At 43.7% G+C, this 17,336-nt stretch overlaps 1 protein-coding gene across 5 annotated transcripts in view; it reads left to right on the top strand.

Annotated features, from left to right (window-relative positions):
• The window catches only part of RPS6KC1 (ribosomal protein S6 kinase C1), a 546,019-nt gene that overhangs the window by 356,588 nt on the left and 172,095 nt on the right, over positions 1-17,336 (top strand). For all 5 annotated transcript variants that reach the window (XM_069233902.1, XM_069233905.1, XM_069233903.1 and 2 more), the window contains 4 exons: positions 2,922-2,969; positions 5,138-5,270; positions 14,713-16,326; positions 16,598-16,687. In XM_069233902.1, coding sequence (XP_069090003.1) covers positions 2,922-2,969; positions 5,138-5,270; positions 14,713-16,326; positions 16,598-16,687 — 1,885 coding nt within the window. The remainder of the gene's footprint in view (positions 1-2,921; positions 2,970-5,137; positions 5,271-14,712; positions 16,327-16,597; positions 16,688-17,336) is intronic.

The following is a 17,336-nucleotide window of genomic DNA, read 5'->3' as shown; positions in this document are numbered from 1 at the left end:
GGAGAACTCCTTGACGATGCTGAAGAGTTCTCTGCTGTTGTGGCTGTTTTTGTCCAGTCTGTCGGTGAAGAAGTTCCTTTTGGCAGCGCGGATCAGGTGGTGGTGTTCGCGGGTAGCGTTCTTGAGGGCGTTCATGTTGTCAGCGGTGTGGTCCTTGCGCCAGGCTTTCTCAAGGGTGCGACAAGTTTTCTTTGAATCTTTGAGGGTGTCAGAGAACCAGAGAGGTTTTTTGGTGTTGGTCTGTCGATGCGTGCGTTTGAGGGGAGCAAGGTTGTCTGCGCAGTTGGAGATCCAGTTTGTGAAGTTTGAGGGCTGCGTCGTTGGGGTCGGTGGGGAGGGTGGCTTGGTTGGCGGCTAGTGCGGAGAAGAGTTGCTCTTCAGGGATCTTGTTCCACTGTCGACGAGGGATGGGTTGAGTGCGGAGGTGGCGGGTCTCGCGTCGGAATGTGAAGTGGACGCAGCTGTGGTCGGTCCAGTGTAGGGCGGAGGTGTGGCTGAAGAAGACGTGTTTGCTGGCGGAGAAGATAGGGTCGAGCGTGTGTCCGGCGATGTGGGTGGCAGTGTTCACCAGTTGTTTGAGGCCGAGGTTGGCGAGGTTGTCGAGCAGGGTGGTGGTGTTGGGGTCGTTGTTTTGTTCCAGATGGAAGTTGAGGTCGCCTAGGAGGATGTAGTCCGGTGAGGCGAGGGCGTGCGGGGAGATGAAGTCGGCGATGGCGTCGCTGAAAGGGGCGCGTGGTCCGGGAGGACGGTAGACGAGGGATCCTCTGAGGGTGGTCCTCGGGTCGGTGCGAATCTGAAAATGCAGGTGTTCAGCGGCGAGAGGGGTGTCTTCGGTGGAGGTGGTGACGCTGATGGAGTCTTTGAAGACGATGGCGATACCTCCTCCTGCTTGGTTGGTGCGGTCTTTCCTGGAGATCTTGTAGCCTTCGGGGATGGCGGTGGCGATGTCTGGCGCAGAGGAGGCGTTCATCCAGGTCTCCGTGATGAAGGCGACGTCCGGTGCTGTGGAATCCTGGAGGTCCCAGAGTTCGACGGCGTGTTTGTGGACGGCATTTGTTAGCTTCCGGCATTTTTCAAGACTCTGCCCTTTACGTTTGCCTTGTTATCCTCCCAGTGCGCTGTCGTTTTACTGGTGTCCAGTCCTGTAATATCTTCCCTTGTTTACAAATGGCAGTGTCCAAGGTCAGTGTGGGTGATAACATTTCATTACAGTTTAATTCAATTCAGGTATTTCACGTTGATGACTGCTTGATGAAAAAGTGTTAGAAAGTGGTTATCACTGCACAATCAAAGGAATCACCATTGCAAAAAAGTTTTCCACATCTACATGCAGAGTGACAACAGAGTCCAAAGCCCTAAATGCATCAAAACTGAAACATTTCTCAGGATTAAAATTCAAACTACATATCAAGGCTTAATGGCTATTGACACAGTGTTTGGGACTGCCCCCGACCTTGACGTACTTTTAGACCACTCTCTAAGGTTGCAGAGACCTGTAGCTCACTCCTTCCGCAATCTCTCTTGTGTGCTGTCAGTGTGAAAGGGAGAACAGATTAGTCCTTTGTTATTAGTGCCAGTTTCACAGGGTGTTGCCATTTGCAGTCCACTTGGTCCATACAGTGCCATACTTGTATAACCCAGACTAAGGCCTAGGTGAGCCCCCTACCCCTGTGGTGTTTGTTGCCTGCAGCAGTTCTCCTACTTGTCATCTTTTCTGAACCTCTTCTAGACTTGTGGGCTGGAAAGCCAAAGATTTACATGTCCTTCCTGTCTCTTGGTAAAGCACTAGGTCGCTGTCCCTCCAAAAAAGCTCCCCCTGCACTGTCGGGTGATATGTACTTCCAGTGACAATGAAAGTGGTCTGCCCAACCCCTATTGCACTCATGCGAGTATTCAGATGTCCTGCAACCGCAACCATTGTTACAAGAGTGTACCTAACACTTTACTGTGACTGAAGAGAGGCTTCAGTTAATCCTGAAAATTAAAATCGGACAATGCATTGCTGTTGAACACAATTGAAACCTTCTGTTACTCATTTTGTTGAATAAAATGAAAATCTCTTTTATAAAAATAGCAAAAAATAACAATTACATGGTGACAAATACAGAGAAAATAGCGAAATATAGCAGCGGAAACTTTATGAAAAATAATGTATACATGTGAATTGTTGTTTCCCTGACACAGCAAACAGTTATGACAGATATTATTGATTTATGTGCTTCTTTGGAAGGAGCGTTCTAGCCGAGGGGTAACATTAGTCCCATGTGATGCAGCATCGGGCAGTTATCAGGCGACAGTGGGCTCTGTGAAAAAACAAAGAAACGTGAGTGAATGGACGCTTTAAGCATCCATAAACTGACAGCCCACTTATTCATTGTAGCCGGGGGTTGTGTCTCGTTTGCTACGACCCCGTGTCCTCTCTAGGGACCCGTACAACACCTGCCACTTTCTGTAGGCGCTCACAATAGCAGAGCTTGATTTCAGATTCCTGAGAACAGAAACTCCTCCGTTTTTGGTGGAAGGTTGTGCTCATAAACATTTCTAACTTGTATGAGTTCAATAAACAGAAAATAGTTTGCCGAAGGCTGTGAGGCAAGGGAAAATATCATTTTGGGCAGACTGGCAGCTGTGCAAGGTTTGACCTTGGTAATGCAACGAGGGCTTCGGGTTAGTTGTAGATTTGAAATGTTTTTTTATTGTTCAAGTTTTTTTTTCTTTTTTTCCCCAAAGCCTTTTGAAAAAAGATGCACGTGTGGGACCCTGGAATGACATGAATTGCGCGTGATTTTAAGAGTTGAGACCACTTCTTTTCTGTGTCAGCCGTTCTGTATGTTCTGAGAACGCTCCCTGAATGTTAGACCTTTGAAGCCTTCTCAGTAACCTTCAACTAAGTGACTAATTAAATGTATATTTTATTATAGGTTTTGCTTGTACTGGATACCAGGACCCAGGAGACGTTTGTACTGAAAGTAAGTTATGTCCGCCCACTGTTTAATGCTGTTAGAGGCGTGGCTGCATACTCTACTCAGTGCGTAGACTAGTACTCCAGCATGTATACCGACCTAGTTAGTTTCACTGCTCATAGAGGTAACAGGACAAAAATGCCTTGTCTGTCATAAAGATGAGGTACATCAAGGAAGTTTCTGCACTGCTTGATTCCTGTTCTACTTGTTTTTAACTCCTTGAGATTTACTTTACTGGGGATCTGGCTAAGAACAATATTAATGTTACCTTGGGTTTGGAACTGTTCCCTTAAGTCCAGTTGGTAGCATTAACACACTTTGTGGTATTTCAAATGTAATTATTTTATTTCATATTTTACTTCCCCCTGTCAAATTGTTTTACATAAATGGTGCCCCATGGGGGTACACATAACAGAAATGATCACCAGAGTCTTAGAACCTACCAGTTTACAGACTTTGAAGAAACTTTGATCTCAAGAAATGTGTGTTGCTCAGATGAAACAGAGAATTGTTCAAGGGGGTATCAGCAATAAGATCTTTTCCTTAGTGGCTGTGGGGCTTTCAGAACAAAGCTGGCATTGTTCTGGAAGTCGGAATGACAAAGATAGCAAGATCTTTCCTCTCTTGGTCTGTCAGGTACCACCCTTACAAGTCATTGGCGATACTTTAGTGGCAGAGGAGTATCTCACACTATGACAAGGATTGGGTTGGGTGACCTAATGAATATATTATGGATTTTTCAAAAGTGGTGGCTATCGTGGAGATTCCCTAAAAATGGCAAAGGCGCTCACCCATCAGGGTGACATGCTTTGTCATGAGTCCCTCTTTACCATGGCAACCAAAAGGTCTTCACCGTGGGCTCCCACTGGAGCTCCTTTAAGAGAAGAAATGATTTGAAGTAGATCTCCCTAGTGGTCAGGTAAATAGGACCTACAAAAAGCTAAACACATACAATGCAGGTTCCTAGTGATAAGTCAACATGTTTCTGCCCCCAAGCTGTCGTGGCCTTTACTGGTCCACAGCATCGGTACAGAAGGAAAGAAATGAATGGACACAAAGATGTGGCTATACCTTGCCCGTGTGAAATGACATACGGAAAGAAGGTAAAAATATCTGTTTTCATTTGAGGATCCACGTAAATAGAGGCCACCAAGGAATCAGAAGAACATTGAATTGATTACACTCTTTTTTAGTGTGCGAGATTCAAATTAGATCACTACTGCACAGCACACATGTGCATCACCATAAAAAAACACCCCCCACTAAGTGAGAAGACGATCCATTAAAGGGTGTGAGTAGTAAGTTGCTCACTAGAAGTAGATCCTGTGCTGGAGGAAAAGGTGTAATTCGGTCAGGGTACCGGAGTATCCTCTCCATTCAAGATACCGGCACTATGAATGAGTGGAATTATTCATCAGAAAAGAAAGGGTTTTTATGCTCCTAGTATGGGCGATTAACTGAGTTGTACCTTTTCCTGCAGCAAGAGTTGATGGATACCAGTTACACGCCGGTTGCAGGCAGGGCAGGTGGCTCAGAATTGAGCCGCTTCTGGTGAGAAATGTACAACACATGACTACTTTAAATAGACAGTCTAATCCTTTGGTGTGTTTTTGATGGGGATGCATAACCGACACCGTAATTACGCAATCACAGTCTTTCTTGTCAAGCATTCGATTTTCATTAGGGCTTGAATCACAGAATCCATCACAAAAGGTGCAACGGAAACTTGTAAAAAAGCTTTGTGGTAAAGCCTTGATGCGCACAGGTTACATTACTTAACATTTTGCTTGATTTATGGGCGCCCGAGTATGCGCGGAAGCGTTCTTATTCTCCCTCTGGCGGGTCCTGTCAGGGCACCTGCACAGGGTACCGACGACGCTGCGGCCTGAACGTCCATTTTTAAACCCAAGTTTTATCGGTGTCTGTTAAAGAAGGGTTCACGAGTCGAACGACGCAAGGTGTCGGCTGAGAGATTGTAATAAAGACGGTGACCCGTGTAATTTGCTGTAATGGCCGCGCTGTGCCGCCCTCCGCCTCTGGAAGCCCGCCAGACGCCGCGAGCGCAGCCTCCCGGGACGGAGGGGCACGAGCCGCGGGCGAGTGGCTGATGTGCATGGGGCACAGCAGGCTCCAAAGGCAGCCGGGGTACAAGTGACCTTTCTGTTCTCTCCCAGGGTCTCAGGAAGAGCAGCGAGTACAGCAGGAGCAGAAAGACCGTCATCCCACGCTGCGTGCCCAACATGGTGTGCCTGCACAAGTACATCATCTCCGAGGAGGCCGTCTTCCTGGTGCTGCAGCACGCAGAAGGTCAGTCCGCGCTTCCTTTCTTGCAGGAGAACACAGGGGCCCTCGTTGATTTCAAACCTCATCTATCCCTGTGGTTGAATGGCGTGTGCTAGCTGTGACGCCATTTTACGAAGCACCCGGTCACATACCTTCCAATTAAAAACAGCAATTGTCCAATTTGGTTTCTTCCCAGTAGTCTGTACTGCCCAATTAATTTCTCCTGGGAATCTGAACGTCTGTCTACATAGGCCTAAAGCAGCCGCATGCCATGTGATGCATTCAGTAAGATCTGACATTTTAGCCAACATCCATCACTTTGTATTGTAGGTCCTTTAAGCATGCTCTCATAATAGTATGGGAGGACGATTCAGTTTGTTGAGCGCTCTCTGCTGAAACTCAGTCTTCCAGTATTCCGTTTGGTAAAATAGTGTAGAACATGCTTTGCTCAGAACTTCCATTCGTTTAGTTGGTAAATTAGCATAGAACACACTCTGCTGAAAACTCACTCCACCATTCTTACGTTTGGTAAATTAGTCCAGAATGCTGCTTACTGAAAACTCACCCCACCATTCTTTCGGTTGGTAAACTAGGGTAGAGCACTGTCCGCTGGAAACTCATCCCACCATTGTTCCGCTTGCAGTGGCTTCACATTAGCCCTTGCAGCCCAGCGGTGCTAGGGGAGGGCGGTGAGCTTCAGGTGGCCCCTCACAGTACACTGAGTAAAGTGCTAGGCCGGGAGGGCCCCGCACCCCCATCCACGTACTTTGCAGGGTGGCCCCCTCAACTTTCGTTACACCACTATCTGGTTGGTAAATTAGTGTACGACGCTCTGCTGAAAACTCGACCTTCCATTCTTCCAGTTGATAAATTAGTGTAGAACACTTTCTGCTGAAGACTCAACCTTCCATCCTTCTGGTTGATAAATTAGTGTAGAACACTTTCTGCTGAAGACTCAACCTTCCGTTCTTCTGGTTGATAAATTAGTGTAGAACACTCTCTGCTGAAGACTCAACCTTCCATCCTTCTGGTTGATAAATTAGTGTAGAACACTTTCTGCTGAAGACTCAACCTTCCGTTCTTCCGGTTGGTAAATTAGTGTAGAACGCTCCCTGTTGAAATCTCAACCTGCCACTCATCAGGGTTGTAAATTAGTGTAGAACACTCTCTGCTGAAAACTCAACTTACCATTCTTCAGGATTGTTAATTAGTGTAGACGCTCTCTGCTGAAGACTCAGCCCACCACTCTTCAGGATGGTAAATTAGTGTAGACGCTCTCTGCTGAAGACTCAGCCCACCACTCTTCAGGTTGGTAAATTAGTGTAAACGCTCTCTGCTGAAGAATCAACCCACCACTCTTCAGGTTGGTAAATTAGCGTAGAACACTCTCTGCTGAAAGCTGAAAACTCAACCTTCCATTCTTCCGGTTGGTAAATTAATGTAGAACGCTCTCTGCTGAAAATTCAACTGCCATTCTTTAGGTTTGTACATTAGTGTATGACCCTGTCTGCTGAAAACTCAACTAGACACTAATTAGGATGGTAAATTAGTGTAGAACACTCTCTGCTGAAAACCCAAACTTCCATTCGTCAGATTGGTAAATCAGCATAGGACACTCCTCTGTAAACTCATCCCACTGTGTTTCTGGTTTTTAAATTAGTGCAGAGCGCTGTCTGATGTAAACTTAAGCGACCATTATTTCAGTTGTTAAATTAGTGTGGAACGCTCCGTGTGGAAGACTCAACCCACCACTCTTCTGGTTTGTAAATTAGTATAGAACGCTTTCTGCTGAAAACTCAACCCAACATTCTTCAGGTTTGTAAATTAGTGTAGAACATTCTCTGCTGAAAACTCAACTTGCCATTCTTCAGGATGGGAAATTGGTGTAAAACGCTCCCTGTTGAAATCTCAACCTGCCACTCATGAGGTTTGTAAAGTAATGCAGAACACTCTCTGCTGAAAACTCAACTTACCCTTCTTCAGGATGGTAAGTTAGTGTAGACGCTCTCTGCTGAAGACTCACCCCACCACTCTTCCGGATGGTAAATTAGTGTAGACTCTCTCTGCTGAAGACTCAACCCACTACTTTTCAGGTTGGTAAATCAGTATATAATGTTCTCTGCTGAAAACTCAACCCACCACTCTTCAGGTAGGTAAATTAGTGTAGATGCTGTCTGCTGAAGACTCAACCCACCACTCTCCAGGTTGGTAAATTGGTGTAGATGGTCTCTGCTGTAGACTCAACCCACCACGCTTCAGGATGGCAAATTACTGTAGATGCTTTCTGCTGAAGACTCAACCCACCACTCTTCAGGTTGGTAAATTAATGTAGAATGCTCTCTGCTGAAAACCCAACCTTTCATTCTTCAAGTGGGTAAATTACTGTATAACATCCTCTGCTGAAAACCCAACCTTCTGCTCTTCAGGTTGGTAGATTAGCATAGAACATTCTTGGCTGAAAACCGAACCTTTCATTCTTCAAGTGGGTAAGTTAGTATAGAACAGTCTCTTCTGAAAACTCATCCCACCATTCTTCAGGTTGGTAAATTAGAACACTCACTGCTGAAAACTGAATCCTCAATTCTTCTGGTCGGTTAACTGAGTACCTTTAAATTCGGTATTAATAACACGTGTTAATTACAGCGCTTAAAAATGGCAGCAGGGCAGGACAAAGCGCTATTTCATAAGGCAAGTTATTATTATTAATATTAGTTGCGATGCAGCAAGATCCAGAATATAAAGTACTATTGGCTGAGAAGCCAGGACATGAGGGCACTTGGCTGTTAACCGCATACTAAACTTTTAAATATGTGTTGGGTGGAGACAGAAAATTATGAAGTAGTTAACATAGAAGATGCCAACAACTGATGAAGAATGATAGCTGGTTTGTCTGACCTTCGGTAGCATTAGCAGGAATTGCTTGCAATTTGCGGTACACGGCACCTGATTTGGCAGAAACTGAGATCTGCGTTAAAGCCCGCTCGAGGGATAGCACTTTCCATCTCTCTGCCCTTGTTTGCCAAGAATTCACGTTCATGTTAGGGGCTTGTAGCAAGAATGGCAAATAGTGTATCCCCTCAAGAGTTCATTAATTGCTTCTTTTTGTTCGCAGCAGAATATTTGCCTAACACTTAGCTCTGCGCAGTTCTGTCACTAGTGATTTGGAAGGAAAACGCCAGTGGGTGATACATATGGGTTCACAGAAGAACTACAATCGTTTGCCTCCCAGTTGCTTCTGAATTGCCTGCTGCATAAGCAGAGCAAGTTCCCGTGGCCATACAAAGTTTGTGTTTTCATATGTCTACTGGCACCTGCATGTAAATGCACTTCTCCCATCTGTAGTAGTTGCAGAATATTTCCTCGGAGAGCGAAGTAACCTGCAACAAGGTCATGCCTTCTGTGTTCAATTATTGAAGAACCGTGATGAATGCATGATGTGAATGTTTATGCGCTGTGGCTTCTCATATAAATGCACGCATATCAAATGAATATGTAGCTCTGCAACCTGCCGCGCGTAGCTGGAAGCAGCACTTGTGTTGCTGCCATAAAACAAAACTGTTCTGAAATTGCGCATTCTGCGAAATTTTGAGCGAAGCCATGATATGTGGACATTTGATGAATGATACAAGATTGGCTTTTAATAGGAGTTAAAAAACAACATTTAGCCAGCTCGTCCCTGTTGATAAAGAACACTTTCAGCCATTGCTATATCTTTATTGCACAACACCCTGGATTCTGGACCTGGGAGTTTTGCCTTTCACAAGTGCAGAACACATGAAGGTGATGGATGGAAACTCTTGAATCTTTCCGAACTACTGATATTCATTATGGGTGGGTTCCATTCATTTTTTTGGCTCATCTCTTCCAGTACAGACAGGAACCAACAACATGTAAATGAGCTTTGGTGCCGCCCCTTAATGTACCGTCCAGATCAAACTGCTAGGTCACACCCCCTTTGTACAGGAATGCCGGCATCTCCAGATGTGTTCCTGTCTTGTTGGTGCCTCCATCTTCGAGACCCAGCTTGAGTAGCTTTGTGCCCCTTGCCTGCACCTCTTACCACAGTGTCTCTTAGTTATGTTCCAATTGAAATTGTTTTTATTAGCGAAACACAGACAAATGCAAGATGACTTACCATTAGTTGGGTTTGAATGCCTCTATAACATTGTTGTCACTGATAAGTTGATAAAATAATGCACAGTTTACAATTTTCGATTCACCTCCATTTGCATACTGTCAGATTTTTGTGCATTTGTGTTTTCGTTCATTGTTAATGTACAAAATGTTGGTTTTACACTTGGTTTTACATGAATGCAGTAATATTATGCAGATATCTTTAAAACAAAAAGTGTTTCACTCACCTTTGTTAACTAGGACCTCAGTTAGGGCCGGTCAGCCATTATATCCAAGAGCGATCCCCCACTGCCCTTTCCCATCGATCACCTCTCTCCTTACAATTAGTGCAGCACACAGTCAAGCTAAGATGTATTTGTTTATTTCCACTGTCATTGTTTATGCTGCTTTCGATGAACCGCAGCTGTAACCGCAAGGCCTTTTCAATGGTTCATTCTGCCTTATTTATTGATGTAACATGTTATTGTCCATGTTCCACCATCTCGCAATGTAATTAGTATAGAAGGGGTGGAATTAGATAGTGGAACAGTGCACAAGTGCTACGGCAGTTTGACGTTAATTATGAATTGTGCTCTCATTTGCTAAAGAAGTAACACTTCCCATCACACCACAGCTATTCTGCAGCTCTGTTAATTTCATATCTGCAAGTAATGTATAAAAATCATCGATTTTTGGGGTGTATCAGATCTTTTCTATCTTTTCTATGATAGAGATGCTGCCTGATTCTCTCAAGGTTTTGCTGCTTACTTGGAACTTGGAATAATTTTGACTCTGTACTCCTCTGTAAATCTCTGCTGAAAGTCTTCATGACTCTGTAGCACTTATTTCTGAATTTTTGTAACAAAACCCTATAACTATTCCACTGACCTAGAACTCTGTTATTGAGTAGACTCTTTATTTAATTGAGTTTTTTTCTGATATTTTGATGTTTTGGAAGGTGCCTTAACTTGGGGACACACTGCCTCATAAAATTGAAGTTTATCCCTGTCTCCAGTTCTTCAAATTGTGGGCATTCTGTTGAGCGGAACTGTTGGTGTGTCAAAGGTTTAGGGGTCCTTTAACACCCACAGTACTTATTGTCACATACCCTGAGAGGTAAACAAATGACCCAATGGAGGAGGTGAGAAGCATAGAGGCAGAAAGGGTTATGTAAAAATAGCACTTGCCAGAATAAATCCAGCATTCCAGCGGCAATACCTATATGCCACTTACCCAAACCTGTGTGACCCCCTAGCAGACATCACTGAAGCCCAGATGCCTACTGAATCATGGTCTAGTGCCATAATATCCGAACTGACTCAAAACAAGTATGTTTATTTTTTCTTTATCCACATGTGAACCATTCATTTATCCACAAATTACTAACAAATGTTGCCTATCTACATATCGCTTTTGAAGCTGTAAATATCTGCCTGAGGATATGACATTTAAACTGCCCAGCACTCTCAAATTTGTAGCCTAGTAATTTGAATACAGCCTTTTTGTGAGAAAGTGGATTATTATTTGTGGTGGGCAGCAGCCCCCCCCCCCATACCTGCCAACTCACACGTGCCTCCGTGTGTCACACGATTTCTGCTCCCTTCACATGGTCACCCGGTGTGGAGCCGCACTCAAACAGTGGCAGGCAAGGCGAGCTGAAAACCACTTCAGAGAATGGATTTCCAGCTCATCTTTTGAAGCTGTAATCAGGCAATGTCCATTAAGGGGGTGTAAAAACACCCCAGGACATCACCAGCAGCCTCAAGAACCTTTTATTCTATTTTTTTTGGTGGAAGGAGGAGGTTGTTGGGGGTAGGGGTTGGGCAAAGAAGGCCCTCTCAGGACATTCTCGGTATAAAGCCCCGCCCCTCCATGGCCACTCCCCCTCCTCACATGGCTGATTTTGCACGCAAGTTGACAGGTCCGCAACACCAAGGAATAATAACACTAACTTGCCAGGGTGAACCCCCAAAGCCACTAAGTTGTCCTAAATTCAATCCTTTAGTAGCAATGGCTCAGAGAACACCGGCTTAACTTAGGGAAATCTGTAAAGTATTTATGCAGAAGCAAAGCAGTAATAAAGCCAAAACGCCAAAGAATAAAAATCTATACCTGAATTAGAAAAACAACAAAATGACATAAAAATAAAACAAATCCAATAAGGGAACCAGAGATATGAATTTTGAATATTTTAAGTAAAAACTATCACCAAAAGCTCTAAGCACCAATCTTAGTCTAGTTTTGCCTTGGTCAAAGATTTTACCTTCTGACTTAACCCTTTTTATGGCGCTTAGAATCCTTTATTGGGGAAAGCTTTGAAGGTGTATCTGAGAAAGGTATATTTAAATTGGACACCTTTGCTGCAATGATCCACCGGCAGCTCCAGAAGTCTTGTAAATCCAAGCATTTTGTATGTCCTCACTTTTCAGGGTTACTGGATCTGTTCCTTTGGGAGACTTCTAAAGCTCCCAGGACCTCAGGAACAGGATTTAGGGGCAATAATGCACTCCAGCAGAGGCCAGCAGCAAGACCCAGTTCAGATTCTGTTGGTCCTTGGAGTTCACTTCTTTGTCCTGGGTACAAGAGGGAGCAGGTCTAGTCCTCAGGGCTTCTCTCATGTCACATACAGCAGGTTCGGAAAGTGTTGTGAGGAGTTCCTTGAAATGCTGCATTTATGGTTGGCACTAGCTAGTGGGTAGGGGCAACTCCAGCTCCTCCCTTATGAAAGAGCTAAAAGTTCCCCGGGCTGACCCTACTCACTTTTTTCAGCAGGTTCTTGTTTGCTCTTTTACATAAGATCCTACAGTGCAACTCACTCCTAAAATCCAACATGGGGAAATGCTTCCTCCCTTGTGTAGAGCTCTTGTGTTCATCTAGAGCATGGGTACTCACAAACATTATCCCAGGGGCCTAAAAGTATGGTCAGTGGTGTGCTTGAGGGCCACATTGGTGTCAGCATGGTAGGAGTGGGGCTTTGTTGGGGGGAGGGGTTTAGGTGCGGTGAAGTGAATCATGGTGTGGTCAGTGAGTCATTGAGTTATTTTGAATGTTGCATTCCTCACTCTCCTCTAAATTAAGTCCATATTCTCTAATAAGGCATAGATTTTACAATACTGTGTTATGCTGTCTCTGAATCCCTATCCCTCTACCTCACCTTGGGGTAAGCCTTCTCTGCTTGCAATTGCTACATTGAGAGAGTCAAGTATATACAAAAAAAAAAAGTACCCAGATTACTGCATTGGAATGAAATTGAATTGAATGTGAAATGTGAAATCAGAACACCTAGTATAAATCCCGGGTTCCCCACTAAACTAAATTGTGTGATTCTAGGCAATTGTGTAATTTCATTTTGCCTCCGTTATCTTCATTATGGCATATAAAAGCACCCTGAAATATACAAGTTCAGGATATGCACTGTACAAAAAAATTCGTTGTGTCTGATTTAATAAACTATAATGTTGTGCATGTGTAATAACAACCAAGGCCACACAGAGAGTTCCATATGACAACTGACTTACCTTTTAGTTCGCTATTGGCATTGTTGTTGGGGTGGAAGGATGCATAAATGTAACTACATTCGTTTTTTAAAACTATCAGTTATAAAAAATACTTCTGAATGCACTGATATATTCTGACGTAGTAAGGTAAAACATGTCTGCATGTTAAAGAAATACACTTTTTTTTAATACTAAAGAAGCAGCATCATATGTTTGCACATTTGTTTCAAAATGTCTTTAAAAACAAATATGTTCCTAAAGTTAAGTGGTGCAGGGCACTCCATTTGCTTCTTTTCTTTTACTTCGGTTAATGTATTAATAAATGCTTGCCCGTTTATTTCACACCTTTCTGGATTTTAGTGCTGTCTCAAGTAAACAGCAGTCATGCAGCAGGGGACCGTATATGAAGGTCAGGAGGGCCACTTGCAGCCCCTGGGCCGTACTTCAAGTATCACTGTTCTAGAGGTATGGCCAGAGGGAAATGGGCAGTTCCTTCCCCTCTGTTCACTCTAAAGCAGTTCTGGGAGTAGCTTACCTCACACTGGATTCGGAGCCAGGCTAGCTAGTGTGGGACTTGGGGGCAAAGGCTTTCCCTTCTTCAAGTCTCTTCCTACTCTAAACCCTGAGTGGGAGGCCTTACCTTTGTTCCTTTCTAGTTAACAGAGTTCCAAGGCCACCCCAGCTTCTTAGGCTGATAGGGTTTAAATGCCCCACAGCCAATCCATTATGTCACCATTGTTAAGCCATTGTTCCGCTTGTGAAGTGGTTTTCAATCCGTATTAAGGTCAAGCACTTCTTGGACAACTGCTAGCCAGCTAATACAAACTAGCCCCAAGGAGTTGCTGGTAGGGAAAATTAAGCTTTCTAAAAGTTGCCTTCCTAAATATAAATAACTTTACCAATTATTTGGACTTTGAATAAAGATGATAAAAATTGGTCTTTGTGTGACTATTTTAGCTGTTTCCTGCCAAAAGTTACAGATTAAAGATCCATACTTTGACATTTTCCAGGATCCAGCTACAGCTCAGCCAGTCATTGAAGGAACATGTAAAAAATAATTTTGCACATATCCTTCTTTTAAATATCAGGCATCCTACTTTGTGGGGGACAAGGTGAACTTAGAGTGACTTTCATATTTAAAAACAAGATTTCCTGCATTGTAAAGCATTAGTTTAACAAGATTGACAGCAGGTTTTTAGGCTGCTGCAATCAGGCTGCACAGGGTAGGCTTGAAGCCATGTTTTACAGGCCCACTCTCTGGATGGCACAATAGTTGCTGCTGTCCTCTTGTGCCATTTAGCTTTGAGGCCCTGGGTGTATTTCTTACACCGCATACTAGGGCGCATTAGCAAGCTAAATATATTAATCGGGGGTATGCCAATTTAACCATGTTTAAAGGGTGCACAGGCACTTTACTCCTGCTTAGCAGGGATAAAGTCCTAAGGTACATCCTCATTATGGCACAATTTGAAATTATCTGTATTATCCAAATGCAAAAATATTTCCATGCATGAGTAAGTGATCCATTAAGTCTTAGTTGAAATAGAATTGTTTTTTTTTTATTTTGGAAGAGAATTGTTTACGATCATTAAAAAGCAATGTAAAATATGTAACTGAACAACCAAGCAATAGTTTTGTGATTTACCCTGACTGATGTACAACAGTGACAGTATTGATGTAATTTTCCTTATTGCAAAATTAGTTGTTTATTAGCAGTGTTCCCAGCCCTGCACACCAGCTTTGAATATAGGCCATACACTTGCTCTGCCTTTTATAATTACTCCTGATTTTGTTGATTTAGTATTATGTGCAAAACAGTATGCTCCTTCTAATTACTATGTTTTTTTTTTATCTAGGTGGTAAATTGTGGTCCTACATCAGTAAATTTCTCAACAGGAGCCCACAAGAAAGCTTTAATGTTCATGAAGCACCTCATTTAAATTGTGCCGAAGCTTATTTGAAGGCTGTGACTCCCAGTCCAAAGGACACTGGTAGCAGCATTGACTCAAGGGAAAGCGGGAGCATGCTTAAAGTGGAACCTTTGCACAGCAGCCTCACTGCTAGTTCCCAAGATGACAGCAGCACGCAAGAAGAAGTCCCGCAAGAAAGTTCTCTGAAGTGGGCAGAGTCGGGGTCAAGTTCAGAAGAAGAATGCACTACAAGTTATCTAACACTATGCAATGAATATGGGAAAGATAAGATTGAGCCTGAGTCTTTGAAAGAAGGGGCAGTCCCTAAGCTTGCTGACAGTGGGGGTTTGATTAAAGATATAGGAAGCTTGCAACCACTGCAACACTCAGTTGACAATGGCCTCACTTCTCCGTTTGTATCTAAGGATCTAATGTTGTTTGCTGGAGAGGGGGACTCTGAAGCAATTCTTCCCACAAAAATATCTGACTCATTGACCGTGTCCAGAAACAGCCCCATGGAATTATTCCGAATCGACAGTAAAGATAGTGCCAGTGACCTCATGGGCCTTGACTTTGGAGAGAAATTGAACAGTTTAAAATCTGAAACATTGAAGCCATTTATGTTGGTCCCAGGTCACGAAAGTAGTTCCAGTAGCCTCGAGGCCACAGTTGAAATAGTGGACTTTCAATGCCATGACACAGTAAGCAAGAGCTCAAATGACTCCGTGCCAGTTATATCTTTTAAAGATGCTGCTTTTGATGACGTCAGTAGTACCGAGGAGGGAAGACCAGATCTGCTAGTCAACCTTCCCGGTGTATTAGAGCAGCAGGAAGCAGAATCTGTGTGCGAGCCAAACACGTTTCCAAAGATTGACACTGATGTGTTGGAGAGCAGACTGCTAGAGACCCCGGATGTCTTACAATTAAACCATAGTTTAGAAACTAATACAACTCAGGAAGTTTTTATTAGCACAGTTATTCAGGAACCTAATATTTTCGTTACAAATGAAGTATGTAAAATATCTAAAAGACATTCAGAGGATGCTTTGGGGACAATTCTCACTTCTGCGAGTCCTTTTTGTGCTCCCTCTGCATTAGTTGATCCAGACCCTACGCTTCGATGGCTTCGGACACATTCAGCACCTCCAGCATTAACCGCTGCAGACACAGATGCAAGCCTTAGTTCTTTGCATCAACTTGTGCTCCCTACAGAAGATAGTGCTGGTTCGGTGTCTTCAATCAAGGAAGTCCCATTTCTCTCTGTAGACAGAGTCGGCGATCTAGTTGATGAGGGGCCTAAAGATACATTCTCATTTGAGGCCAAAGATGAAGACCCCAAGTCCGCATGTGGTGGCCGAAGCGCACAAGAAGCCGAGAAGGAGATCCATCAGATGTTCCAGGACCTTGACAAGAGATTAGCACTAACCTCCCAGTTCTCCATCCCAGAGGATTGCATTCAGAGATGGGCTGCACAAATTGTCGTAGCCCTTGACGCTTTGCACAGAGAAGGAATTGTGTGCCGCGATTTGAACCCAAACAACATCTTATTGAATGATAGAGGTCAGGAACTTTTGCAAATGCATTTCTTTTTAGTCGCTGTTGCTTCCAATTAACTGAGGAGGCGTTTTATCTTGTAATTAGTATCTTCATTTCCTGTCTAGAGCTTCATTATCAGCGCTGCAAATTCACCCGCAGTAATAGCTTCTAGTACTTAATGATGCCATTATTCTTAATGATACTGTTTTTATCTACAAAAGGAGTAATTACAGTTCACTTCTGCAGAAAATGGAAGGGAAAAATGTTTTGATTTCTCCTGTCGTTTTGTTTTTAGGACACATTCAGCTAACGTATTTTAGCAGGTGGAGTGATGTGGAAGACGCCTGCGACAATGATGCCATGGAGCGACTCTACTGCGCCCCAGGTTAGATCAATCGCCTCAAACGTTTCTCTTGAAAAGTCGATTAGCAGCTTTCATTTCCCCTTGTAGCTCGGATGACATACTTTCATTCAAGTTAATGCAGTGTCTGATATTCAAAGAAATCTTGGTCCTGTCATGCAAGAGACTGTTCATAATTGAGCCATTGTTGGGGAGTAAATGGCCTTTTGTGCTGCATAGAAAAGAGAGATACGGAAGCATTGCACGACACAAAACCCGCTTTTAGAAGCCACTCAAGGACCCCCTTCGCCCTTAGTTTTACTTAATAGAAGTTGAGTTTTTCTTTGTGATCATTGCAGGTCAGACCTGAAATGAGAGGTTCAACACTGCCAAAGAAAGAGCTCATATTTTCTGGGTTTTATTGTAAGATTACAAAACATGTAAAGCAGTCCTAATTGTCATCTCTGAGCTTCAGAAAACATTGAGGTTTCAGAGAAGTGGTTTGCTGAGATTCAAGAGCTGTTCTTTTATTTTTTCAGTACTTTTCATGTCCCTCGTGCAGTGGGATGTGCAGACAATTATTGCAGTACTCGCAGTGGCGTAGCGTGGGTTGTCAGCACCCGGGGCAAGGCAAGTAATTTGCGCCCCCTAACCCGGGGCAAGGCAAGTAATTTGCGCCCCCTAACCCGTGGAT

This window comes from Pleurodeles waltl, chromosome 5 (assembly GCF_031143425.1).
Source record: "Pleurodeles waltl isolate 20211129_DDA chromosome 5, aPleWal1.hap1.20221129, whole genome shotgun sequence".
In the NCBI taxonomy this organism is placed as follows: domain Eukaryota; kingdom Metazoa; phylum Chordata; class Amphibia; order Caudata; family Salamandridae; genus Pleurodeles; species Pleurodeles waltl.
The sequence above is the reverse complement of the archived record's forward strand: the minus strand, read 5'-3'. Positions and strand labels throughout refer to the sequence as shown.